The following is a 27,967-nucleotide window of genomic DNA, read 5'->3' as shown; positions in this document are numbered from 1 at the left end:
TAATAAAAAAAAGTGCTAATTAAAACCATATGTCATCTACTAAATTAGCAAAATTTTAAAATAATATCTAAAACTGGAACTCCTAGGCAAAATTTATTGGCATACCCTTTTTTTTTTTTTTTTTTTAATTGTATAGCTACTTTATTTATTTATTTATTTATTTTTTGCTGTGTTGGGTCTTCGGTTCGTGCGAGGGCTTTCTCTAGTTGCGGCAAGTGGGGGCCACTCCTCATCGCGGTGCGGGGACCGCTCTTCATCGCGGTGCGCGGGCCTCTCACTATCGCGGCCCCTCCCGTTGCGGGGCACAGGCTCCAGACGCGCAGGCTCAGCAGTTGTGGCTCACGGGCCCAGCCGCTCCGCGGCATGTGGGATCTTCCCAGACCAGGGCTCGAACCCGTGTCCCCTGCATTAGCAGGCAGACTCTCAACCACTGCGCCACCAGGGAAGCCCCTGGCATACCCTTTTAATGAACAATGTTTTCCAGAAACTTGAAAAAGTATATACACTTTTATTTGCTAACCCTCCTACTTCTTAGTTGGCAGCGTATTCTGGGGGAAACAGAAAAGACTTTAGATCAGGTCGTCCTGGTTTCAAATTCTGACTCAGGTAAAAATGAAAATACAAAGAGTTCCTTCCACATACTAGTTAAGTCATCTTGGTTCAGCTAGTCATTTCTCTGAGCATCATTTTCTCATCTGCAAACTGGGCATATTACGTAGCTAAGAAAAAGCAGATTACATGAAATAACAAGGGTAAATTACACAGCAATTTGTATAGATTGAACATGTATTAGTTGCTTTCCTTAAATATTTGGTTCATGAAATGAACCCAAGAAAATAACTCAAAAAAGGTGGTTATATACTATTTTTAATTTATAATAACCAACCTAAATATTCAATAAGGGAAATAAATGTATTAAGTTGCATTGATATGATGAAATCCTTATGCGGTTACTTATCATAAATACAAAATATATGACAAATGGAACGGTCTTATGTAATTTATTTAATAGAATATTGAAATTATTTTATGATTACAATTTATATATAAAAATTATGGAGCTAGAAGACGACATGGAAAACAACTGTTTTACTAGATTTGATTTTTGGCTTCTACTATTGTTGAGAACATGTCATTTCTCTAATAATTTTTGATATCATTAACATCAAGTCACAAGTACTTTTATCTATTTCATCTGAGAATATCTAAAGTGCTCTGACATTTATGTTTCGACCTGAGCTTCAAAGATCCTTCTTTAACTTGCACTTAACTCAGATGTTGCTAGAAGATCTGCTATAGCAAAAACCAGTACTTAAAAACTTTGAATTTTTAAATTTCTTATCATATATTCATTTAATAAATATTTACTGAACATTATTGAATAATTTTGTAGTTTCCAATAAGCTTGGACTATTTAAGCCTTTATCATTTCCTTTTTTCTATTCCTCCTTGTCACCCCAACAAACAATATCTATCAGTTTATTTAAATATTTGCTAACTTACAAAACTCCTTTAAAATTTGCTTAGCCACTCAGATAAACTAGATATCAATACTAAAAAACATTTTTAAATAAAATCCAGAAGTTATATATTTTGTCAGTTTTTTGGTGTTTTTATTTTTGATATGTGGCTGTCATAATTTCTCTCACAAAATGTCCCAATTTTACTTTTGCAGAGCAAAGCTTGAACTAGTTTTTAACAAACTGTTTTGTGATATTTTTAGCTTTTTCAGGAATATTCTATATTCCCAAGAAGCAAAGATATACAGAGCTTCTATGAAAGAGAGAAAGAAGAAAGGGCGGAGAAAAGTAGAGAGGGAAAATATTCAAGATTTGGAAGTAAAACTGTATATACATTTTATGTAGGAAGATAAGGTGGGTCCTCAAATGTCAGATAGAAGGGCAAGTAGTGCTTTCATAGACAAGCCTTTCACTCAGTGAAGACATGATTCAACATAAGATTCTATAAAGTGTGCCACATTCACACCAGTGCTAATGTGAAGAGAAGTCATCCAGTGAGATCTCTTCACTAAGCTTGAAATAGTCATTAAAGCCACATCAGCCTCTACAGGATACTAAAAAATAGCTTATGCAGGTGCATAGATATATCGCATTAGATTGAGATGCTGACTTTTGATTGCTCATAATTTAGTTTGAAAATCCTGTCAAGAAGAAAGTTTTTCATTCATTGCCTGAGATAAAAGTGTTCAAAAGAAAAATAAAATGGAAACATACATCTTATTAGCACTTTTTACTTAAGGGAGGTTGCAATGAAAAAAGTTGGAAGAAAGTGAGTTTTCCCATGGAAAGCTTCAATAAATTATTTAGGTAGTTAAGAAGTAAATGACACTACTAAGTTCAAGCACAAAAATGGAAACACTGACTCAGAAAAGAAAAAGAAAAGCTAATGCTGAATTTCAAATAAAATATCTAAAGCTTGATATTTTTAAGGAAGCTCTAAAAATTGACCACCCTGATGAAATGTCAGGATATGACTAGGGGATAAGTTAAATACAATCAACATGGGGGATAAGTTAAATACAATCAACAAACTTAAGACATGACACACAACTTTAGAGGCAGAAGTCTCTATTGCAGTGTTACCCCTATCATAAATTTGTATGTATTCTATTATTTATTTCAATCTACATCACCATCTGTAAAAAAAGATTACATTAAAAATCTACTCTAGGGCTTCCCTGGTGGTGCAGTGGTTGAGAGTCCACCTGCCAACGCAGGGGACATGGGTTCGAGCCCTGGTCCGGGAAGATGCCACATGCTGCCGAGCAACTAAGCCCGTGTGCCACAACTACTGAGCCTGCGCTCTAGAGCCTGTGAGCCACAACTACTGAGCCCACGTGCCACAACTACTGAAGCCCACGCGCCTAGGGCCTGTGCTCTTCAGCAAGAGAAGCCACCTCAATGAGAAGCCCGTGAACTGCAACAAAGAGTAGCCCCCACTCGCCACAACTAGAGAAAGCCCGTGTGCAGCAACGAAGACCCAATGCAGCCGAAAGTAAATAAATTAAAAAAAAAAAAATCTACTCCAGGTAACCATGTGGCTGATTAAATTATCACACTAGCTTCCAATTTTGTACTTCTTTTTTTTTTAATTTTATTTATTTATTTATTTTTGGCTGCGTTGGGTCTTCGTTGCTGCGCAAGGGCTTTCTCTAGCTGTGGCGAGCTGGGGGCTACTCTTCGTTGCAGAGCGCAGGCTTCTCATTGTGGTGGCTTCTCCTGTTGTGGAGCATGGGCTCCAGGCGTGCGGGCCCCAGTAGTTGTGGCTTGTGGGCTCAGCAGCCGTGGCTCGCGGGCTGCAGAGTGCAGCCTCAGCAGCTGTGGCGCACAGGCCTAGCTGCTCCACGGCATGTGGGATCCTCCCGGACCAGGGCTTGAACCCGTGTCCCCTGCAATGGCAGGCAGACTCCCAATCACTGCGCCACCAAGGAAGTCCCCAATTTTGTACTTTTTGGCTCAAAATGCTTTATCAGTCTTATTATTATAATGCTGGTATTGCCCTCAATTATGAGAGAGCTGCACGAGTTCATGGAAAGTGCGAATGGGTGCTGTTCAACTTGACAAATTAAGTTTGTTCATTTGAAACAAAAAAAGATGCGAGAAATTTTAAAGTGGCAAGGAGATTTTCAGCCCTTATAATTCTTCTTCTAAACTTAATTATTTCATTCTGAACTTGAAAGAGTCTAATTCCTAATAAAAAGAGTCAGATGTAAGTGGAGAATGGAAGGCAAACGATAAGAATAGAGTGAAAATTCTCTCCCTCTAAATTATCCCCCAAATATTATGGCTTAAGGTAAAACAGAAATGTTAATAACTGTCATTTCCCAAAACTTGACAAACCAAAAAGTACACACCACCCCATGTCCATGTCTCATCCTATTTTAAATGGAACAAAGTGACTTTCAGAGGCTGGGGAGTGCATAATTACAGAGGCTGGAGTCTTTGGACTTTGATCATAATTATAGTGCTTTATCCATCCATCATTTGTTGCTTGAGGAGTATTCCTTGGTGAGTTCTTTAAAGGAGATAGAAACCCTGTCAGGACAAATTTGAGCTACAAAACAGCTAATCAAAAACTTGGCTCTCTTGACTTGAAACAGATTGAAAATTGCCACTTTAATCTCACAATCCATTTGGCTTTTAAGTAAAGTGAAAACATGAAGTCTGTCTTTGGAAAGGCATGTGGTCTCTGCTGTTCATACCACTGGGGGTACCTTTTTACGAGCTTCAACTGGGACATTGGGTCCAAGTTGTCTCACTGTCTCAAAATTGGGTGTGCATACAAACAAATCATCTGGTGTGCTTGATACAAATGCTGCTTTTGCATTCCTTCCCCTCATCCTCAATTTCTCAGAGGGAGGCATCAGTGTAATTTAAACCTAAAATTAACTGGGAAACTTATACCACCAGAAGGCCTACAGCTGTTTTTTCCCAAGAGTGGTCTGAGACGTACATGAATCAAAATTGTTTGTTTTTGTTTACAATGCAATTCCGAGGCTCCACCTGGACTTATCAAGTCATAGTCTCAGGGTATCGATGTAACAGCTCTCTGAATTCCTGACAGCATCAGAAGTGAATGTGTATATTACTGTATTTTCCTGAATCTGAAATTGAGCATCACAGTTTCAGTTACCTCCTAAGAGTCAAATGTATTTCCCTATGAAGCATTTTGAGAAAGCTTAACAGATGCTACTAACCAAAGTCACCCTTCAAACTTGCTGCCTTCAGAGTGGGTGCTTTGCACTTGCAGTCCCCGGCCTGCACATCCAGGGCCTTCTACCCTTCCTTGCACCTCACTGTAGTGTTTCTTCTTTTTTTTTTTTTTTTAACATCTTTATTGGAGTATAATTGCTTTACAATGGTGTGTTAGTTTCTGCTTTATAACAAAGTGAATCAGTTATACATATACATATATCCCCATATCTCTTCCCTCTTGTGTCTCCCTCCCTCTCACACTCCCTATCCCACCCCTCTAGGTGGTCACAAAGCACCTAGCTGATCTCCCTGTGCTATGCGGCTGCTTCCCACTAGCTATCTATTTTACATTTGCTAGTGTATATATGTCCATGCCACTCTCTCACTTTGTCCCAGCTTACCCTTCCCCCTCCCCGTGTCCTCAAGTGCATTCTCTAGTAGGTCTGTGTCTTTATTCCTGTCTTGCCCCTAGGTTCATAACCATATTTTTTTGAATATATATATATGTGTTAGCATATGATATTTGTTTCTCTCTTTCTGACTTACTTCACTCTGTATGACAGACTCTAGGTCCATCCACCTCACTACAAGTAACTCAGTTTCGTTTCTTTTTTATGGCTAAGTAATATTCCATTGTATATATGTGCCACATCTTCTTTATCCATTCATCTGTCGATGGACACTTAGGTTGCTTCCATGTCCTGGCTATTGTAAATAGACTTGCAATGAACATTGTGGTACATGACTCTTTTTTAATTATGGTTTTCTCTGGGTAAATGCCCAGTAGTGGGATTACTGGGTCATATGGTGGTTCTATTTTTAGTTTTTTAAGGAACCTCCATAATGTTCTCCATAGTGGCTGTATCAATTTACATTCCCACCAACAGTGCAAGAGGGTTCCCTTTTCTCCACACCCTCTCCAGCATTTATTGTTTGTAGACTTTCTGATGATGGCCATTCTGACAGGTGTGAGGTGATACCTCATTGTAGTTTTGATTTGCATTTCTCTAATAATTAATGATGTTGAGCATTCTTTCATGTGTTTGTTGGCAATCTATACCTAGGAATAAACCTAGCTAAGGAGACAAAAGACCTGTATGCAGAAAATTATAAGACACTGATGAGAGAAATTAAAGATGATACAAATAGGTGGAGAGATATACCATGTTCTTGGATTGGAAGAATCAACATTGTGAAAATGACTATACTACCCAAAGCAATCGACAGATTCAATGCAATCCCTATCAAACTATCAATGGCATTTTTCACAGAACTAGAACAAAAAATTTCACAGTGTGTATGGAAACACAAAAGACCTCGAATAGCCAAAACCATCTTGAGAAAGAAAAACGGAGCTGGAGGAATCAGGCTCCCTGACTTTAGACTATACTACAAAGCTACAGTAATCAAGACAGTATGGTGCTGGCACAAAAACAGAAATATAGATCAATGGAACAGGATAGAAAGCCCAGACATAAACCAACGCACATATGGTCACCTTATCTTTGATAAAGGAGGCAAGAATGTACAATGGAGAAAAGACAGCCTCTTCAATAAGTGGTGCTGGGAAAACTGGACAGTTACATGTAAAAGAATGAAATTAGAACACTCTCTAACACCATACACAAAAATAAACTCAAAATGGATTAAAGACCTAAATGTAAGGCCAGACACTATCCAACTCTTAGAGGAAAACATAGGCAGAGCACTCTATGGCATAAATTACAGCAAGATCCTTTTTGACCCACCTCCTAGAGAAATAGAAATAGAAACAAAAATAAACAAATGGGACCTAATGAAACTTAAAAGCTTTTGCACAGCAAAGGAAACCATAAACAAGACAAAAAGACAACCCTCAGAATGGGAGAAAATATTTGCAAATGAAGCAACTGACAAAGGATTAATCTCCAAAATTTACAAACAGCTCATGCAGCTCAAAATCAAAAAAACAAACAACCCAATCAAAAAATGGGCAGAAGACCTAAATAGACATTTCACTGTAGTATTTCTATGTGTGAAGTTCTTCTTTGGATTCCCTGAGGTCTAGGATGGTATCTTACTCATACCTTCTATCTTCCCCACTCAGCACCAAGAAAATAAATAAGCTCATGGAATACTTTAGTTAAACAAACAAATCAAAACAAAGTTTTAGTTTCCATACCTACAATATGAGGATAAAAATCCGTTACGTGGTGAATTCGTTTCCTATTGCTGCTGTAACAAGTTACCACAAACTTGTGGCTTAAAGCAACCCAGATGTATTATGTCACAGTTCTGTAGGTTGGAAGCCTGATACAGATCTCACCGGGCTGAAATCAAGGTGTTGGCAGAACTGTGTTCCTCCTGGTGGCTGTAAAGGAAAATGTGCTTCCTTGCCTTTTCCAGCTTCGAGAGACAGCCAGCCTTCCTTGGCTCCTGATCCTCTTCTATGTTCAAAATCTGTTGAGTCTTTTCTCACCTCACATCACTTTTATTCTTTCTCTACCTCCCACTTCCACTTAAGGACTCTTGCGATTACACTGGGTTCCACATGGATAGTCCAAGATAATCTACCTATTTTAAGGTCGGCTGATTAGCAGCTTTCATTCCATCTGCAACCTAATACCCCTTTGCTGTGTAAGTTAACATATTCACAGGTTTTGAGCATTAGGACGTGGCTATCTCTGGAGGCCATTATTTTGCTTACCACACCTGCCCCAGTGGATCAGCTATGTAATGTGTTGAATAACACTTTGTTAATCATAAAGTTCCATACAGATCTAATAAAATGTTATGTTCTGTGGTAGAAATAGCATTGAACAGGGAAGAGACTTGAATTCTAGACTTGGTTCTGCTACTCTTTTTGTGTGTGTGATTTTGGGCAAATCACTTAACCTCTCTAAGGTTTTAGATTTCTCAATTCTAAAGCAGAAGAATCGAGACAAGACAAGATCATGTCAAGCCTGATAATCATCTTTGTGCTTAATTTAAAGATGATATAGAGCAAAATGGAACTTAAGGTATGCCTCCATGAGGACACAATTGTTGCTGGGAAGGACTCTCTAGTTCACTGTTGTGCCATACCCACAAGAGTAGAGCTAAGCAATACCCTAAAGGGATGCATTTCAGACTTTGGTTGGGTTAATATTTAATTCTCAATGTCTTAGTTGTGAACAGTTGGCCAGAAGTTGTTATCCCTACTTATCTCATGAGGAAACTTTGATTTAGATAGCTTAAGTGATTTTATGAAGGTCACATAATCAATGAGTGGTGGAGTTACGACTATTGGATAATAGTCTTTTGACAAGTCCTATGTGCCCTCAGCTGACACACTTCCCTGCCTTTCTGCCATTTAAATGCACTCACAGCTCAGGAGCGGCATACAGAATTATAATACATCATACTTTTGGCTAACTACAGTGGGTCATAAAGGTCTTTTGACATGTATTCTTGTGAAAACTATAAGGGTTGGAGGCAGATTTTTCTTGACTACAACTGGTGGCTACATTAGTCCCTGCTGATAAACTGTACCTTTGTATTTCTTTATGAACCAGCTCTTCCTGTCCTCTGCCTTGCTTCTTTTCAAGTACTGACCTAACAACCTACACAGACTGCAGCATGTCGGCTCATTCCTTTCAGTCAGACAGAGAAACGTAGTGATTCTGGAGCTAGCTAAAATTAATGCTTTAGCCTTATTAAAAACTGGTCTGCTCATTGAAATGGATGGATATGTCCTTAATTGGCATCAGCAATTACATTATTAAATGTTATATCAATTTTTGAAGTTTCCATGTGCACGTAAACAACACTATGGGCACCTTTTTCATGTTTTTTTCTACTGGGTATGATCCTGGGAGGAAAAAGAGCATTTGAAAAAAGAGCAGATGGAGATAGTTTAATAAAGGGACTATTGATCAAGGGAGAAGAGATATGGTATGGCTTTTTGGAGCTAGCAGTGTCTACAAATGGTTACCACTCCTATGCTTGAAGGAAAAGGAGAGGAGAGAGCAGTTATTCAAACTCAAGACGTCCGGAACTGTTGTAAGAGCCCCTACAGGACCTGCAGCCTTTAGTAGAAAACCTAGCAGAACAGCAGGGAAACATATACCCCAAATTCACTCTCCTTCTGCCCTTCGATCTCCTGCTAGAGGTGCCCACTGGTTGAACCCAAGAGGAAACCAGAGGAGAAAGGAACTGTCAATGCAATCTTCATAAGTCAGCTTCCTGGGATTCAGAACAAGAAGGATGTAGGGTGGATGTGGAGAAGCAAGTGGAAGACACTCAACACAGAACTACATCTGTCTTTATGCGATCGCAATTGACAAATAAAATGATCCTCCATTGTAAGTTCACTGTCACCCACTCCCCTCCTCCTCTTTTTGGGATATTTAGAAAATACAGTTAATAAAGTTGACCTTTAAGCTAGTAAAGCATAAAATTCACAATCAATATGTAATTTACAAAGGAAATACTTCTTACTCATCCATACAGTACTTTAACAGTTCAAGCTTCTTTTGAGTAGAGGGTGACTGAGAAAAATAACTCAAAATCATTTTACAAGTGGTTCAAATAGTAATATGTTTTACTTTCTCTTCTTTTTAGTCCTCAGCTATCACAGTGTTTCAAAATTTAATCTGGATTCCTTTTTATCATTTTAACTGGTTTATTTTCAAGATGATATTTGGAGGAATTTAATCTGTCTTTTAGAATTACTTGGTTAAAGAGATTTATGTTAAAAACTAGGTGGCAATTCTAAAAACTAAAGGGTGCAAGAAGACCCAAAATTATAACCCAAACCATAAATTAACAAAAGTTTAACTTGTAAAATGCTAAATTTTGGATTCATTTTGAATATTTACTAACAAAAAGTAAACAGAACTCATTGTATATGGTTTTAATTTATAAGGAAACTGTATCTTACCCTTTGGCTCTTATTTATTGATTTTGCATAATTTCATCTATTTTTGTTAAAATTAAGTTAGCAATAAAATGACAAAACTTGTGATTTGTCCACCTTTTCTTCTTGTAATGGTCAATAGCATCAAAGGGGAAATCTAAGCTCTATAGTTTAAGTACTGTTTTGATTTTCAGAAAAGTTTTTGTAAAGACTAGAGTAAATTAGCATCCACATCAGAGCACAACTAAATACATAATGTGTCAATATGTTCAGGTGCAACGGAAAAAATAACAGAGGGTGAAATCACGATCTTGACTGAGAGAATGATTACCATCATACTTTGAAATGTATATTAAAATTGGCTTTTGGGGAATGGCATTAACATTCAGTAGTAAATGATAATAGCAGTGCTCATTTATTCTATTTTTTGATAAAAAGACATTTATGCATTAAGATAGCTTAGAGTTAAAAATAACAAGAAATTCTGTTCTTTCCTTTTTTGAAAATTCTCTTTTATAATTTCTTTCTAAAGACAAGGTCAGGAAAAAGACAAATTTAACTATGTAGATGACTATGATTATGGAATGATTAAATTTGGTCTTACTTAAAATAGATTTTGTAAACTGAGAACTGCAAGGGTTGTCTGCTTAGAAAAACCAGCTCAAGCTCATTCACTCCTTAGGCATCAAAGAGAATATTGTTTGATTCTTGCTTCGACAATATATAGTATTATAGATTTCTTATAGTGATATCCCACTTATTCATTCATTCATTTATTCACTAAGTAGTCTAGACAGAAAAATGGTAATAATTCAGTCCTTGAAATATCTGACAAAGCAGTTAAAATACACGAGGCAAATATATGTTATTAAATATATAAGTACTATAAAGTTAAATAAATAAACATCACAGCTACATCTTACTCATTTTTGTATTTCCAGTGCCTTGAACAGAGTAGATGCTCGGCAACAAATATTTTTCTTTCGTTTACTTGCGGATTAAGTTTCTATTACAAATGGAAAGTACATAATCTTGCCTAAAACAATTTATTTGGCAAATAAATAAATATTCCCTGACCACCCTGCACCACCATCTCACAGCTCCCCAACATGTCCCCCCTTCCCCAAAAGTGACATTCACCAAGATTAAAGTTCAGGGATTCAGGAAAATTTAAAATATTTTTAAAGTACTATTATTATTTTAAATTTTACAATCTGACAAAAACTGAGGTGATATTTGCTCCATGAATTAACCGGTTTCCGGGACACTCCACATAGCAATTTCCTCATGTATTTGTATTTACAGGCTTCCCTCATCAATCACTAGAAATACCTCTGGACAGAGGTGTACGTGATTGACATGCGGGTTGCTAGTCAATAGAAAAAAATTTCTTCCAGAGCTGAGAGATCCATGCACCTACTTTAAAAAAGACGCCATCAAGGGAAGCATTATACAGCAAATATTTCATCACAATTATCCTCTTAGAAATATTATTTCAAAGATTTTATTGAAGTAGAAAATTTTGAGGCTGTATAAAATTTTGAGAACTAGAAAATCTTTAGTGTTTTGCTTTTTATCCATCCACTCCCCAACTCCAACGAAATCTTATGTAAGAACGTGAACTCCAGAGCCATTCATTTTTGCTACTATTGTTCATGGCACACAGCAAGGCAGGAATGAAATCACCATTCACATTTCCCATTTCAACCTGGAGGACCACAAACTTGCTTCCTCTCTCTCTTTCCTTTTTCTTCCTTTCTTTTCTTGCTTTGTCAACCATTCCATTTACATTTCTCTCTTACTTTTCCTCTTCTGCTGTCTCATACAGCCCACCAAACATCTCACAGGAAAAGAAGCTACGTCTACATAGCCCACATTAATGTTTACATGGTGACAAATCTTATTAATGAAAAAAGATCACACAGTTTCCTTAACTGCCTGAGCAATGTGACCGTGAGTCCTGGCCAGAGAGCCCACTAGACTGCTGGGATGAGGCTCTAATAGGCACCATCGTGAATGACAAGTTAACTCCTGTGGAACCACACCGTTTTCAGCAATCAGAGGACCTCCCTCATTAGTCTCAGAAAGTAAAGTATGAAATTCCAACAACAAATCTCATGCTGTTAAATTAACAACATCACACTGCTACATACGACTTGAATATCTCCCATAACTTTATGACTGGAAAAACACTGTTCAGATTTCATTTACCAGTTTAAAAATAGCAAACTCTAATTTGAAACACACACACACACACACACACACACACACACACACATACACACACACACACACATCGTGCATGCTCACTAGTATTCCCTCTTAGTGCTAGGCAAACGTTCCTTCCTATAAACAGAAATAAAATTGAGTATAACTGTTAAGTTTTAAAAGTCAGATTTGTCAAAAGATGATGTTTGTTACGAAACAAATCAAGAAGAAAAGATGCCACAGAGCCAAAATGACAAGCCACAATCTGTTTGGTATAACAATGGCTATTTATCTATTTTTAAGGTATAAATCAAAATTATTCTGTGTTTCTTTTGACTTGAAGATCATCCACAGACTATTCTATTCCTGTCCAATGAAATGTCTTCTTCTTGGGTTGGTGAGTGCTGATCTAGGCAAATAACAGATTTTAAACATCTTAAAATGGTGTGACCATTTTTTAAGAAACCATGGGAAGATGGTCTACAAACTTCATTACTTTGTACATCCAGATAAGAACTAAAAAAAGAAAACTAGAAGAGATGCCCACAGACCACTTTAAGTCCACAGAAAGTGCAAAATAATATCACTGTGCTCATAAACAAAGAGAGGCTGCTCTTTGTACACAGCAGAAACACTCATCATACACAAGGCACTCCAGTTAAGTTTTGATAGAAGTTACGTCACGTTTAAACTCACCGCTGGATGTAAGGGTCGGGACAGTACTGTAGGGTGGCACACCGTGAAGTTTCAAAATTCATTTCCTTCAACTCTCTTTGATATCAACAAATGGAGAACAGTATTATAACATATACACATATACCTGTGTATACATAGATATAAAGCCAGAGGGCTAAAAGCAATAGGGTCATATGCTATCAGACATAGAAGGGTAGACACTTCCCCCCTTCACACACATTTGCAAAGAGGCGGAGCGTTTCTTGATTTGAGCCAATGAGATTCATCAAGGGACTAAAACATCAGAAACAGTCGAATCTTACCAGCTGGGCATCCTCTCTAAAGTTGTTCTTCCCCCTCTACCACGGCTTTAGAGTCCTTGTCGTATAGTGGCCACACTTGCTGGCAACTTGAAGTCATCTCTGAACTTCTGGTCTCTCTGGTGATTGGATGCTGGCATGAATGGCATCAGAGTTTAATTTCAGCAGCCTGGACTTTCACAACAGAACAAGAGCTAATGAGTGTCCACCCTGCTCCAGCTAATTAATGTTTCCTTGTCTCTGCATACTGATTTGATTTGAGGGCTTCTGTAACTGCTTCTGGAACTAAATATTTCACAGAGCTGCTTAGGAAGTTGTTTTGTTTTTTTTCTTCATCTCCACCTCCACCCCCCCTTCCCCCCACCCTTCATTCTCCCTTTCAGCCAACCGCCTGTTGTGGTCACAATCTCAAATAGCAAAGACAGGGAAATTCCTTGATTATATTTAACCTAGAACTCACTCTTCGTCTCAACTAAAAGAGATACCCATTCATATCCCCTTAGCTTTGCTTTCCCTAAATTAAAAAAAAATAACCTTGATTGAGTTTTTCAAATATCCTACCTCAAACACACACACATAATTTTCTTAAAGTAATATTAAAATGGAAAATAATGCACTATTTTCAACTATTTTAAAGCTTACAAAATTATTTCAAATTGCCTGTTACTGAAAACATTCGAGTTCTTTCCATCTCTCTCAGTCTCTCCCACTCTCTTATTTATGTCATTGTTTTTGCTGGTTTTGGTTTTGCTTTGGCTCGAGCTACTTTGGAGTAAAACCGTTAACTTGTTCATATACCCAAAAATTAATATAATATCAAAAAATCTACATACAGAATAATTCACTTCCTTTCTGAATACAGGCTGTAAACCTATCATGGTTTTGTGGATTTGGATATTGAATGAAATATGTTTCAGAAGCTAAATTAAAATAGACTCCAACAGAAAAAAAAAAAAAAAAAAAAACAGCGTGCCCAAGTGTCACTAACATGGCAAGTTCATAACCTCCTTTCACCCCCAACCATAGGTGACCTGTAAATTGGTGACATCAGAAGTTGTCAAAGTTGTGAGATAATCTAAAGTCATTTCCAGAGCAATTTGACATCTCCTTTTGAGAAATTTTGGTTCAAAATGTGTTTCATAAAAGTATTTCATTTGTTGCTTCAGCCAGGATAGAAGGGAGAAGCTATTTAAAACTCGACATTCTCTTCCTTACTTAGCCTGAGGGTGTCTAACATCTGTGAATTGTGAAATTCACAAATATGCCGGCCTGAGCCCCAGCCAATTCAAACAGCTTGTTCTACAAAATGGGAAATTTGAGGGAAGATCATTTTACTAATTAATTATAGATTTGTTAATTGGAGTTAAAGTGTTTGGCTTTAGTCCCTGCTATTAGCAAATACAGATGACCGGAGTATATAGAGTTCTTAAATTAAAAATACTCAATTTCCTTTGAGCATGGCCAAGTCCCATCAAGTGCCCGGCCTTTCCCATTTATAAAATGAGAGGTGAAAGAATGATCTCTAATGCAGTGCCTCTCAAGTGTTGATGCACCTGCGAGTCACCTGGAAACTTTGTTAATGCAGATTCTAGTTCAGTGGGTCTGGGGTGAGGCCTGAGACTCTGCATTTCTCACAAGCTCCCAGCTGCTGCTGGTGCTGCTGGGCCTTGCATCACACTTTGAGTAGCAAGACCTAGTGCTCTTTTCAGGTCCGTTTTTTATATACTTCTAGGAAATAAGCAGCGCTCTTCCAAATATTTTAACTTACCAGCAGAGGCTCTAGGCTCCCAAAGAAATGATTAATTTGCAAACATTCTTAGTATGCTTCTAATTTCAAAAGTTTTATAGCCTAATTTATAAAAAAGACCATTTAAAATGTATGCCCTGACATCGATAGTTGTTATTTTAAAAAATCCTAAAATTATTAGGTAAGAGGGACAGATACTAAATGGTAAAAATTTATGTAAATAATTATGAAACATACTGGCTCCTATTGCATCGTGAAAATAAATGCAGAGAGCTACCCTGACCAAGGGCAAAAGGCAAACTCTCCAGGATTCAACAGCACACCCATGGCACACAACCATCCAGAACCTGGGAAAATAAGTGGCAATTATACTATAATTACCATAATTGACACTTACATTTATATTACATCCCTCTTCACCTAGGGGGGCTCAGATTATTATACAAATGCATAAATTATTTCTTTGCTGTGCAAGTTAGATGCTTTTCCAACACCTTAAGTCTTTTAGGTAGAGATTGTAATAGAATAAGTTACGCATTAGGCTGAGAGAAGGTAATTGCCTTTCTGAGCATGACCTACATCTTTGAATGATGTTTGTGAAGATTTTTGATTTGTAGGAAGAGGAGGAGAAAGTAAAGAGCTTAGGGAAACAGTAACATTGAGGGCCAGGAACTCTGGACACAATGTAAGATAAAAGTACACTTTTTCCTTTCAGCGCCTAGCAGCCAAGAATGTGCACTTTGCCAAACTCAGGTATTCAAAACACAAACCCTTCTCATTTATATCCATGTGAATTACTTCTTCACTGCTCTCCTTTATGCACTCTATCCACTGGGTGACATACTTTTCTGTTTTGTCCCTCACCTTGGATCATATTTTGTCTTCCATCCAGAATGTTTTTAAACCCCATGTGCATATATCTCACAAATACTTCAAAGAACAGGAAGCCTTTCTCATCCCTCTAGGTAAAAGGAAGCTACCCTACCTCTAATGTCTTAAATCATGATATTTTCACTTGTGAAAGGGCACCTGCTACTTTCTTCCTGGATTTGAGCTATTTTTGCATAAGACCCATCTCCTGTACTGGACCGTGAACAACTTGAGGGCGGGTTTGCTATCTGATTCATCTCTGTATCTCCAGGGACTAGCAAAATACGGTCTAGTGGACAAATAACATGTTTATATCTTTGCAAAAATGCATCTAATAATTATTATAAGTGGTTAAAAAAGAACTTCCATGAAACATTTGACTTTTTAGAATCAACTTTATTGAGGTATAATTTACATACAATGAAATTCACTAAATTCACTAATTCTACCATTCCATTTGAGGAATTTTGACATATTATATACCATGTAGTCTTTACCACAAACAAGACATAGAATATTTCATTACCCCCAAATCCCCTCATTTCCATTACCTTAAAAGGTAATGCTTAATCCTTGTGCTTAATCCTTCTTCACCACTGACCCTAAACAATCACTCTCTTGTTTTTTTTTTTTGTCATTATGTATCAGATGTATGTTTTCTAGAACAACATTATCCAATAGACCTTTCTGTGATGAAGGAAATAGTCTACATTTGCACTGTCTGACATGGTAGCCACTAGCCACATATGGCTAATGTGACTGAGAAACTGCATTTTAATTTTTATTTAATTTTAATCAACTTGTATTTAAAAAGCCACATGTGGCTAGTGGCTACCATGCTGGACTTCACAATGCTAGAATGTCACATAAATGGAGGCACATGGCATGTATTCTGTGTCTAGTAGGTTCTTTCATACAACATATTGTTTTTGAGATACATCCATATAGTTATGTATGTCAGTAACTGTTTCTTTTTTATGGTTGTTGAACATGTGGATTGCTCCTTTTTTTTCATTATTAAGAACAAATTCTGGTCTCATATCCTCAATTATGGCCCAAAGCAGAAGTCCAATAGACTTTTTAAGAGCTCAATAATGACTCATTCCACTGAGTCCCTTAATGATGTGGAATAGTTCGTTCCTTCCAAGGCTGCTATAGCTCTAAAGAAGGCAGCAGGTGTAGAGAGAAACTGACTAACCTGGGTTTGGTTTGGGCTCTGGTCCCAACTTCCTCCCTGACTTTAGGCAAGTAGCCTACTGTCTTTGGGCCTTACATTCTTGCTCTTTAAGAGGAAGGATGTACCAGTGAGGATTCTTTTGTCATTAGCAATGGAAACTAACTCCTGCTAAGTAAAACTAAAAATATAAAAATAGATCAAAATATGAAAATTCACAGACTGGAAGAGAAAGTTGAACAAGATTTGGGAAAAGGCTGGAACCAGAATAGCTTCAGGGATCTAAGTAACAGGAATGAATAGAGTCATTTCGTAGTGCCACCATAGCAATGTCAGACCCAACAGGTTTTTGTTTTTTGGTTTTTTTAACTTGAGTCACTTACCTTAAGATTCGAATTCTCAGAAGGAAGATGTCATGTTAGGCCAAGAGAAATCTGAATGCCTTGATTGATAGCCCTACCAAGACTGAGGCAAAGAGAGTTTCTGAAAGAAAATAGAGGTTCTATTAAGCGAGGAAAGGGCAATAGGTTCAGGGCAACAGAAAACAACAGATGCCACCACAAGGGGCTTAAAGTAGATGATGTCTCACATTCCTTAGAGCTCTGGCTGTCTGTGGCTGTGTGACTGGAGAAGCTGAATTTCTCGTCAGGGTAACTGGACCTCAGGCCCTCTCTTCTCCAAGTCATCCTGACCTGTCCCTCTTTTATAATATGGGGACAAGGAGAGAACTTTCTAGCGCAAGAGGTGGCGGAGTAAATTCATCGAGTGTCACCCAAATCAAAGGGGCTGAAGAGTTTGATGATTTTTAGTTTTAAAACACTTTTCTGGACATAACTTCGGTTCAACTCCACAATCTCTGTTTCATAGAAGTAGAAACCAGGTTCTGTTTTTGGGGGGATCCTACCAACCCTCCCAGCTTTATACTCTATGAATCTAATATTTGCTGAAGTAGGACATCTAGTAGGAGTAAAGCTGGGCCAAGAATTTAAGTGTACTGTATTAGGGTCAAATTCTTTTTTATATCAATGAAAAAGCAAGTGCATTGCAAGCTTAGCCATGTGCTTCTTCTAATTTGACCTCCACCTTCTTACAGGTCACCGGAATTCATCAAATAGGAAAAAAGTGCATAAAGCTAATGTCTCAGAGTCTACTGAGAAGAAAGAAGATGCTTTAAAGAAGTGTCTGAGGAAAGGGACACTTTTCTAATCAGAGGGCATGCAAGGAAACACAGAGGCCAATTGGGGAGGGAGGAGGTTGGCAGTGTCCCTAATAGACAAACCCGATACCCTCCAAGTCACACCCAGTGTCCCAGAGCAATGTGGGTGGGCTTCTTTTCCAGACATCCCTGAACAGCTGTATGGGGGCTGCTCCTCACTCCCACCCCTCCTTTGCTCAGTGCCCACGTGAGAGAGAGATAAATAAGGAGACACAGGAAGTCCTTATTTGGCACTTTGCTTTTTTTTTTTTCCTGAACCATTTGTCGGATGCAGATATGGTGCACCTTGACTCTAAGTGTCTTGGTGCATATTTTCTAAAATGAGACAATCTCTTATATGATCACAGTTCAGTTAAAAAATGAGGAAATTTACATGGATAAAATATGATTACTTTCTCTACATACCTTATTCAGATTTTGCCAATTGTCCCAATGACGTTTTTTATAGCAACAGAAAATTCTGGATCCTACATTGCATTCCATTGTTCTGTTTCTTTAGTCTTTAGTAATCAGGAACAGTTCCTCAGTCATTGTGCTTCATAACAGATTTTTTTTTTAATTGAAGTATAGTTGATTTACAATGTTCCGTTAGTTTCTGGTGTATAGCAAAGTGATTTAGTTATATATATATATACACATATATATGAAGAAGAATATATATATATATTTTCATATTCTTTTCCATTATGGTTTATTACAGGAGATTGAATATACTTCCCTGTGCTACACAGTAAGACCTTGTTCTTTTTTTTTTTAATAAATGTATTTATCTTTTCATTTATTTGTTTATTTATTTATTTATTTTAGGCTGCATTGGGTCTTCATTGCTGCGCACGGACTTTCTCTAGTTGTGGCGAGCGGGGGCTACTCTTTGTTGCGGTGTGTGGGCTTCTCATTGCAGTGGCTTGCCTTGTTGGGGAGCACGGGCTCTAGGCACGTGGGCTTCAGTAGCTGCGGCACGCGGGCTCAGTAGTTGTGGCTCACGGGCTTAGTTGCTCCGCGGCATGTAGGATCTTCCCGGACCAGAGATCGAAACCGTGTCCCCTGCTTTGGCAGGTAGATTCTTAACCACTGCACCACCAGGGAAGTCCCAGGACCTTGTTCTTTATCCATCCTATATAGAATAATTTGCATCTGCTAATCCCAAACCCCCAATCCAACCCTCTCTTGCCTCCCACCCTTCCCTGGCAAACACAAGTCTTTACGGCATGACAGATATTTTTGAAGCATGCAGGCCAGTTATTTTGTAGAATGTAACTTAGTTTAGGTTTGACTGATGTTTCCTCATGATTAGATTGAGTTATCTACTTTTGGCAGAAACATCTGTGATACTGTGATATTGTGTACATCTCAGTGCATCATATCAGGAATTGCCCAGTTTTTAAAGCCCATCGAAGGGTTTTCTCCAAGCCTCATCTCAGGCACAGATTTACTGTGAACCTAAGAAAGTTTGAATGTCAAGACCTCTTACTTACATAGATAGTCCCTTCTAAGGTTCTAGGAAATATCTTAGCAACATGTATACATGGCCATTATGTTTCTGTAAAATATACAAATGTGAGATATTTTAAATAGTCATCTAATATTACCATCTCTTTCTACTCCAATTTCCCCTTCATCACCATTCATCTCACATAGAGTGGTGATAGAGAGGCCGCAGGATTTCTAAGATCCAGGCAAGGGCAAGTTGAATAGAGGATACTTTTAGTTTGGGTTGGGGGAATACATTAATGTGGTCTGTAGCTGGGTTTGTGTAGAGTTAAAGTATTGCTACTCATCCTGGTAGAGGAATGGGTTCCAAGTATATACTCCTCCTGCCCATGACACTAGGCATGGTGTCACTGAAGACCCAGGCTGGAGGACACATCACAATATGGATATCCCCAACAATAACTGCCATGGAAAATGAGTGACTAGTGGAGGAGAGTTGGAGCTGCGCAGAGACTGAAACTTCTCCGTGGAAAGTTTTCCTCCTTTTATCAGGCATACAAACTTGTAAGCAGAGGAATCAATATCAAAACCAGGTTTTCCCTGTCTATTATTCAGCATATACAATTATAAATGCACCATACATTATTTGGTCTTTTATGATGAGAGTTGCATTAAATAGTATTTATCCTTATACTGTGTGTGTTTGTAGGAACACAAATGTCTGGCAGTGCTGTAAACAGCAAGTGTGTCTATTAATTCTTATATTGGGACTGCAGAAGATAAGGCTGAATATATGATGTTAAGATTCTGTCCAACCCTGAGAGTCCATGACTATCAACTTGTAGGCTCGGGAGTTCCCTGGTGGTCCAGTGGTCAGGACTCGGGGCTTTCACTGCCCTGCAGTGGCCCAGGTTCAATCCCTGGTCGAGGAACTAAAATCTCACAAGCCTTGTGGCTTGTAGGCTACATTTACAGACAGTCCATCTATCTATCATCTATCTATCTATCTATCTATCTATCTATCTATCTACCTATCTATCTATCTACCCATCTACACGAAATCACTTTGTTCCAGAGTGATTTGAGGTAGCTTATAAAATACACAGAAGGAGATTTAAAAATACACATGCGAGGTAACCAGGGGCTGAGAGGAGGAAATGGGGAATTGTTGTTTAATGGGTACAGTTTCAGTTTTGCAAGATGAAAAAGTGCAGGAGAGTCATTGCACAACAATGTGAATATACCTAACGGTATTGAATTATACACTTAAAAATGGTTATGCTGGTAAATTTTATGTTATGTGTTTTTTACCACAATTAAAAAGTGTAAAAAATTAAATACGTAGGTAAATGATAAAATCAATAACCAGTATAAACATCAAGAGAAAGAAAAATAGGAGGAAACCAAGGACAATATTTGTCCACAAAATGTATTACATGATGTTCTACACTTGTGCTAAAGGGCCATTTATTTTTCTGTGAACTTCTAGGCAACCAATTACTTACATGAATTTTTTTTTTTATCCACAATAATTGCTTAGGCTCTTGTTACACACAACACATCGTAGGTACAAAATATATATTTGTTAAAAGAATGAGGGAAAAAGATAATATGTAAAATAAATTGACCTTCAGCTTCTAGACTCTGAATCTAATGCATTTGTTTGATTGCTTATTACAAATAAATGACAAGGGATGATATTGTAAGGAGACCTGAATTTCTAGTGGTTTCCAGTATAATTCTCTCGCAAGACTCTATGGTACTTACTCACTGATTTGATGTTTGATTAATAGATTCAACATGCATATTCCTTAAGGGCTTCCTCTGTGTGCCTGTCAGCATGCTGGGAGCTGTGGGCATGAAGTAGATCAGTAAGATCCAGTCTCTGGCCTCCAGTAAAGTTGAGAACGATCTTCTTTGCCTTTTTGCATCTTAAGTTTCACAGATTAAAAACAAAAAGACTTTTGCAGAGCTGTGTCCCTGAGTTGCCGATGACCAACTTGCTCGCTGAGGTATGTGGTGCCTAATTAAATTAATGAGATAAGAATATGTTTACTAAAATTCATGAAACATGTGTGTAGGTGGGAGAGGATAGAATGTAGCATTCTTATTTACTTTCCTGAGGTTTGAGCCCAAGGGAGACAGCTGTGGCTGAACCTTCCCTCAGACACACATTCAAAAATTTGTACCTTATTTTTTGAATCCTGATTATCAGGAAGCCACAAAAGCCATCCTTTGTGGAAGGAAGAGGAGTGGGTGTGAGCCAAGAAAAAAAAGATCCGATCTGTATATACTAGTGACTACCAAAAACTATGGTGTGATGATTTCCTAAACCACCGGCTGCTTTTCTGGTATGTAGCTTCGTGAGATATACTGTTTACCAATGGAGCACAGCTCCCAACAGAGGAACTAGGAGACATTTAATAAATGCCGTTTTTTTTTTTTTTTTTTAAATTAGCTATACGCAAAGTTAAAAAGGAATTTAGAGACAATTTGCTTCGAAAAACATCCCAGCAAACGACTTAAAAATAACAAGCATGTGCATAGTGGTTTAAATTTTACAGAACACTTTCATAGAAGTTATCTCATCAGTCTCCCAAGTGTCATGTAGATGTATTAATACTAGGACAAGTAGTGTTATTTCCTCCATTGTATGCATGAGGAAGCTAAGACTCAGGCAGCTTAAGAAACAAGCTCATAGTCACACAATCACATAACCATCAGTGGCAGTGGACCCAGCTTTACTTACTCCCAGACATTACTCTTTTTACTCAATAAAATAACATGAATTAAATGCCTATGGTATGCCTTGTATTGTGCAGGACTCTGGGAAAATAAAGGTAAATATAAACTGTATCTTCTTTCCTTATAGCACCTCTACAAACCCAAACTTTTTATAGTGGTTGGCATTTATTAAATATCTCATGTCCATTATCTATCTATTAATAGATAACCAATACAAACTCTAGGAATTAGACAAGTTAGGTCTTAATATCTCTAGATAGTTAGTTTGTGACTCTGCATTCATCACTCAGCCAGGTAGTGGTAGAATCATGATCGGAACTCAGGTAAACCTGTTTGCCTGAAAATATCACCATACTTTTGACAACCCGCTCCCCTGCCAAAAGATCCAGAATGCATTGTGTATATTTTTATGTTTTGGAGGGCTATGCATGGTCTCTAGCACATGTCTTTTGGTGACTTTTTCCTGGGCCAGTCAGCCTGTGATAACATAAGCACCACAAATGTCAGCTCCTAAAGGAAGGCATGAGTTCATGACGGGCACCCACATTTGGGCTGGGAGTCAAGAATGTTAACTCTGCTTATTTTGAAATCTGGGTTGTGCGCACTGTTTAAGCATGTGGCAGTGGATGCACTGATAAAATGCTTCTGTGGGATGGAAGTGATTCTCAGGGCATCCTTACAGGGGAATCCACATGGGATGACCCTTGAATGGGTCTTGTTTACAGAAACATCTCTGTGCCAAGTTTCTAAGGAGTAAATTTAAAGCACAACCTTGGAGGAATAACATCAATCTGAAAACACAACTACTCTTGGCTGCCTTTGGGTAGGTAACATATTGTTCTGCCACTCAGCCACTGATCCATTTAGACCATCTGGATCCCTACTCATTATCACTTATGTTACACTTCTGAAGAGAGTAAATAATTTTCCCCATGGGCCTGAATGATCATTTTTGTTAGAATAATGATTGTAAGACATATATTTTCAAAGTAAAAATCATCTTTCTTTTTCAGATTGTGAGATCCCGACTACACTCATAAAGAGAAATATGTGGAGAGAGGAAAGAGAGAGAGAGCCACAAGATATAGTGATGATATTTATACAGAGATATATGTATGTCTATATGTATAATATACTGATATATGTGTATGTGTATATTTACAAATATTACCTACAATATGTGTATATACTTATATATGTATACTTATATGCATATCTAATATATTTCTAATAAATATATATTAATATATATACACAATAATTATAGACAGAGAGAGTATTTATTAGACTACATTCTCCTCTAATTTGTTTATTTTCCTCCTAATAATCAACACAAAATATCAAGGCAAAATTATTTAAAAAGTAAATTTTAAAAGCCCTTTAATGGAAGAAATAAAACAATGTAGGCAATGTATTCTCATGGTGTGGAAAAATTTATATGGACACTATCACAAAGGCAAAACAAGGTAAAGGAAGTTAATAAACTCTTAACAGTTATTATTTCTGAGTGGATGGGGTTATGGAGCGAAGAAAATATTTTCTTGCTGATACCTTTTTGTAGTTTTCAAATTTTGTACAGTGAAAATACTACAGTTTGATACTCAAAAGTATAAAATTAAAAAACCACCATAAATAACCATTAAAAATACCTTCCTGTAGAATTTGTCTCTGGAAGGTGTGCACAATAAGAGGGTGACAAATATTATGCCAGGATGAATGGATGTCAAAGAATGAGTCTCAATTTCCTGATGGATTTGTTTCTATGTGGAGAATTTCTACTAAGAAATGGGAAATAAATGCTCACCCTGATTTGAAATATGCTTAGAAGTGTGGCATTAGAGGTTGAAAGGAACTCAGAGAGTTTACATGGGTTGGCGGATGAGGGTGGAATGGTGTGGCCCAGGGTCACCAGGTCAGGGTGCAGTGTTTCACAATGAGTTCTGTCCATTGCCAACCACCGGCTCAAGAGGGAAAAAAAAAAAAGGGCTTTTATGAGACATTTGTGATGCAGAACGTGGTGGCCATGGAAATACACAGCTCAACTCTTCTAATGTGGAACACATCACTGACTGACAGACACAGCTGGTGCCCCTTCCATCCTTATTGCTTTCTCACTGAGGCCATTGTACATCCAGGCTCCTCCCAGCCAAGGACTGAACCTAGTGGGGCTACCAAACCAGGACCATTCTGGCAACACACGGGACACCTCCAATGTGATTTTGAGTCAATAATACCTCACTGGCCTGACTAAACTTTGGTCTGAAACTCTTTCTGCTGAATTCTCCTAATTTTCTCCTCTTCTTGGTTTTTCAGAGAGAGTTTTTATCACCCTCTGACATAACACCCCTTATTCTGGTTTCTTCTTCTTTATCCTCCAAAGACATTCTTCCTAGTACATCTTTTGCACATCTGATTCCATCTTGGGGTCTATTTCTCAGAGAACACAAAGTGATACAAGTGGTCCTGAGAGTGGTCCAAGAATGCAGATAGAAGTTGAATATTTAGGACTGACTCATTCTCTACATGTCAAGCAAATAGAATGGCATCCAGAGCTATGTGGCGTGTGGATTGTTTCTGCTCCAAGATGGAGGCCCAATTGCTATAGATTTCACCAATGTTGACCTGGGAAAAGACCCACTGTAGGGGCAGACTTGCAGCTTCTAAGACTCAGGCTTTTAGGAAGACAGAGGGAAAACAGTTCTTACAAGGAAGTAGAGTTGTATGGTTACTGCTCGGTTGTATTGACACTCTGCAGAGGGATATTGAGAAACAAAGGGCTCTTAACAAGCAGTTAAAGGCTAAGTATCAGAGTCAGATTGCCTCTTTGATAGCTTACAAAGAGGTGAGGGCCTCTTTGCAAAAATAAACAAGCTAAGCAGCAGACTGAGCACCTGACCAAGTCACAGAGCTCAAGAGACATTTGAATGGTCAGCCAAGGCTGGTTGGAAATACCTGAGACCCTGAACTATGGACTGGGGACATTAAGTGGATGCCTCTGATAAGCTGGTTCTGTAGGCTTTTTGTCTTAGTTGAGGCTGTTATAACAAAGTACCACAGACTGGATGGTTTATAAACAACATAAATTTATTTCTCACAGTTCTAGAGGCTGGAAGTTTGAGATCAGGGTCCCAGCATGGTCGTGGAAGGGCCCTCTTCTGGATTACAGACTTCTCATTGTGTCCTCACATGGTGGAAGGGACTACAGAGCTTAGTGGGGTCTTTTTTATAAGAGCGTTAATTGCATTCATGAGTATTCCACCCTCATGACCTAATCACCTCCCAAAGGCCCCATTTCCTAATACTATCACACTGGGCAGTAGGATTTCAACATATGAATTTTGAGGGGACAGAAATATTCTGACCATAGCATTCCCCTAAAACCTCAGAGCTTGTAGAATGGACTACCCTTTCCTAGTAAGAACTTCCTTCATATTGCAAGTTGCTACCGAGGCATTTCCTATAAAAGCAGTAAATATTCCACATCAGGAATGCTTTTACCTTCTCTCTTGGCTGCAAGGACCCTAAATACAGTTAAAGTGCAGCATAACCCAGCTGGTCATAATAAGGGAAAAAATTAATTATATACCAAAGGAGTTACCAGAATTATCTAGCTTGTACCAACAAAAGTCAGGGAAATATCCCTGGGATTGGGTTTTGAGAATTCTTGATTGAGGGGACTGGAATATAAGACTACATAAGAAAGAGTTCATTGACCTAGGTGTACTTTCTCATGACATGGGATTTAAAACCTTGGTAAGAACCATCGTGGATGGGGCAAGATCACTGCTGGAGTGGTTCTTATAACTCTGGAAAAAGTGATGAACAATGATGAGTAAAGAGGAATTGAGTTTTTCTGGCAGATGGTAGGAAGGAATAAAGAGTCTAAGGGAGGTAAACATGCTAGAAGGATATATTGTGTGAAGCCAGAAGATTCCCAGGGGAAATATGTTAGATGGGCCAAGAAGACACACGATTCTCCAAGGCCATGAGAAATGTGCTAGGGAAAAGAGGAGCCACATCCCTAAGAAGTTCAGTGCTGGCTCTCCTCTGCAACCCAAGGCTGCTTGTAGAAGAGATGCTCACAGAGCTGGGCTCAATGATATTCATGGCAATGATGTCCATTTACCACCAGGTAATAGAGTCCAGATGGTGGCACTTAGCTGCCAGATTCCAGGAGATCATAAGTACCATAATGACCAGAAATTTTGGAGGTGCGGCCAAGGGGTTTTGGCCTGCAGGGAGTTTGTGGAGATGGTCATGGCCTACCTAAGGGAAAAATAAATGGACAGGAAAAATAAATTTAAGCCAACAAGGGTTCTGCTTAAATCTACAGCCAGAAAAAAGCAAGATGGGGGAGTGGGAGGCTAAAGGTGGTCATCCAACACAAAGTCACAGTCTCTTGCTTGATTTGTGGACCTGAGTCAATTTTTAGATATAAAATCCTTTGACTGAAGAGTTGGCTGGATTCCTGGGAAAAAGTAACCTCTAATGCTATGACAAGTATATGCCATGGCAATGCCTTTAGGTTCCCCTTAAGAAACCTAGAGCCAGGGCCGGCCTCAAGGGTGTGCTCTGTATTTAGAAGGGTTCCTAACTTGGTTTAATGCTGTATTGTCACCCTCTTGAAATTTTTAATAATTTTAAACAAGTGGCCCCACATTTTCATTAGTAGTGGACCTTGCAAATTATATAGCCAGTCTTGCCTACGGCTATTGACCTGAGTACAAGAGATCTGAGTTGACATTGATACCCAGAGACCTTAAGTTAGTCATGGTACCCTGTTGAAGTGGGAGCTCATGTGATCAGGTCATACATGGAATTCTGGTTCAAATCCACCAGAAAATGGGTCCACTGTGTCTGGAGACCCACCCAGTGGTCATTTATCCAGTCATCAAGTAATTAGAATTAATATACTTGACTGGGTAATGCCCACATTGGGTTTTTGGCCTGTGGAGTAAGAGCGATCAGAGTGGGAAAGTTCAAGTGAACACCTCTGAAACTGTGCTCTACTTCACTTGGCCAAAGAGTGTATAAAAAGTAATATCACATTCCAGGAAGGATGGTGACGAATGATCTCATTAAATAGTGTAAGGAATGGAACAGGGGTGGAGGGAGTATCCTGATCATATCTCTGTTTAGTTTCTCAATGTGTGCAGAACTCAGATGGGTCCTGCAGACTAAGCATAGACTCTTGAAAGCTCAATCAAGTAATAGCCCTGATTGCAAAGCTATGCCAGAGGTGATATCTCTGCTAGAGCAGGTTAACAAGCTCTTGGGTATAGGATCTGTAGCTATTGATTTAGTAAATGCATTCTTGCCTATTCTGATTATAAAGGAAGAAAATAAACAGGTCATATTCACATGGGACATGCAACAATATTCATTTATAGTTTTGCCTCAGGGCTATGTTAACTCTCCTGCTCTTTGTCATATTGTAGAATGAAGGTATCTGGACTGCCTGGTCAACCCACAGAACATCACACTGATGCTTTATGTCAATAACATCATGCTGCTCAGGCAAGACAAATAAGAGACAGCCTTGCTGGAAGCCTTGATAAGGCACATGCTCCAGGGCATGGGGGAGAAGCCCTACGAAGATTCAGAATCCTGATAGTTCAGTGAAGTCTTTAGGGATCCAGTGGTCAGGAGTTTGCCAAAATATGCCTTCCAAAAAAAATGCTGCATCTTGCATCCCCTACCATAAAGAAGGAAGCAAGGGAGCCTGATAGCTCTTTTGGGTTCTGGAGGAAACATATCCCATTCCTAGGAATAGTGCTCGGGCCCATGTATTGGGTAACATTGAAGACTTCAGGTGTCTGGTGGAAAAATATGCAGCATGAAGCTTATGGCAAGCCCCAGTGAGAGAATCACAGTGCAAACCCTCATATTCTGGAGTAAGTTTACACCACACACATTAGATAAAATAATACATCTTTCGGTAAAATAACTCCTGGTTGTTACCAGGTCTTGAGAGCCACGGAATACTTGAC

At 38.4% G+C, this 27,967-nt stretch overlaps 1 protein-coding gene across 6 annotated transcripts in view; it reads right to left on the bottom strand.

Moving 5' to 3' along the window:
* The window catches only part of TP63 (tumor protein p63), a 222,300-nt gene extending 209,283 nt beyond the window's left edge, over nucleotides 1-13,017 (bottom strand). For 3 of the 6 annotated variants that reach the window (XM_028162102.2, XM_007195218.3, XM_007195221.3), the window contains exons 1-2: nucleotides 12,798-13,017; nucleotides 12,496-12,570 (exon numbers count right to left, since the gene is read on the bottom strand). In XM_028162102.2, coding sequence (XP_028017903.1) covers nucleotides 12,496-12,557 — 62 coding nt within the window. In that variant the 5' untranslated portion in view covers nucleotides 12,558-12,570; nucleotides 12,798-13,017. Of the gene's footprint in view, nucleotides 1-10,514; nucleotides 10,583-12,495; nucleotides 12,571-12,797 lie in introns of those variants that run through there. The other 3 variants (XM_007195219.2, XM_007195220.2, XM_007195222.2) reach the window with 3 other exon arrangements.
* Nucleotides 13,018-27,967: the final 14,950 nt, after the last annotated feature.

The sequence above is a fragment of the Balaenoptera acutorostrata genome, chromosome 4 (genome assembly GCF_949987535.1).
Source record: "Balaenoptera acutorostrata chromosome 4, mBalAcu1.1, whole genome shotgun sequence".
NCBI lineage: Eukaryota > Metazoa > Chordata > Mammalia > Artiodactyla > Balaenopteridae > Balaenoptera > Balaenoptera acutorostrata.
The sequence above is the reverse complement of the archived record's forward strand: the minus strand, read 5'-3'. Positions and strand labels throughout refer to the sequence as shown.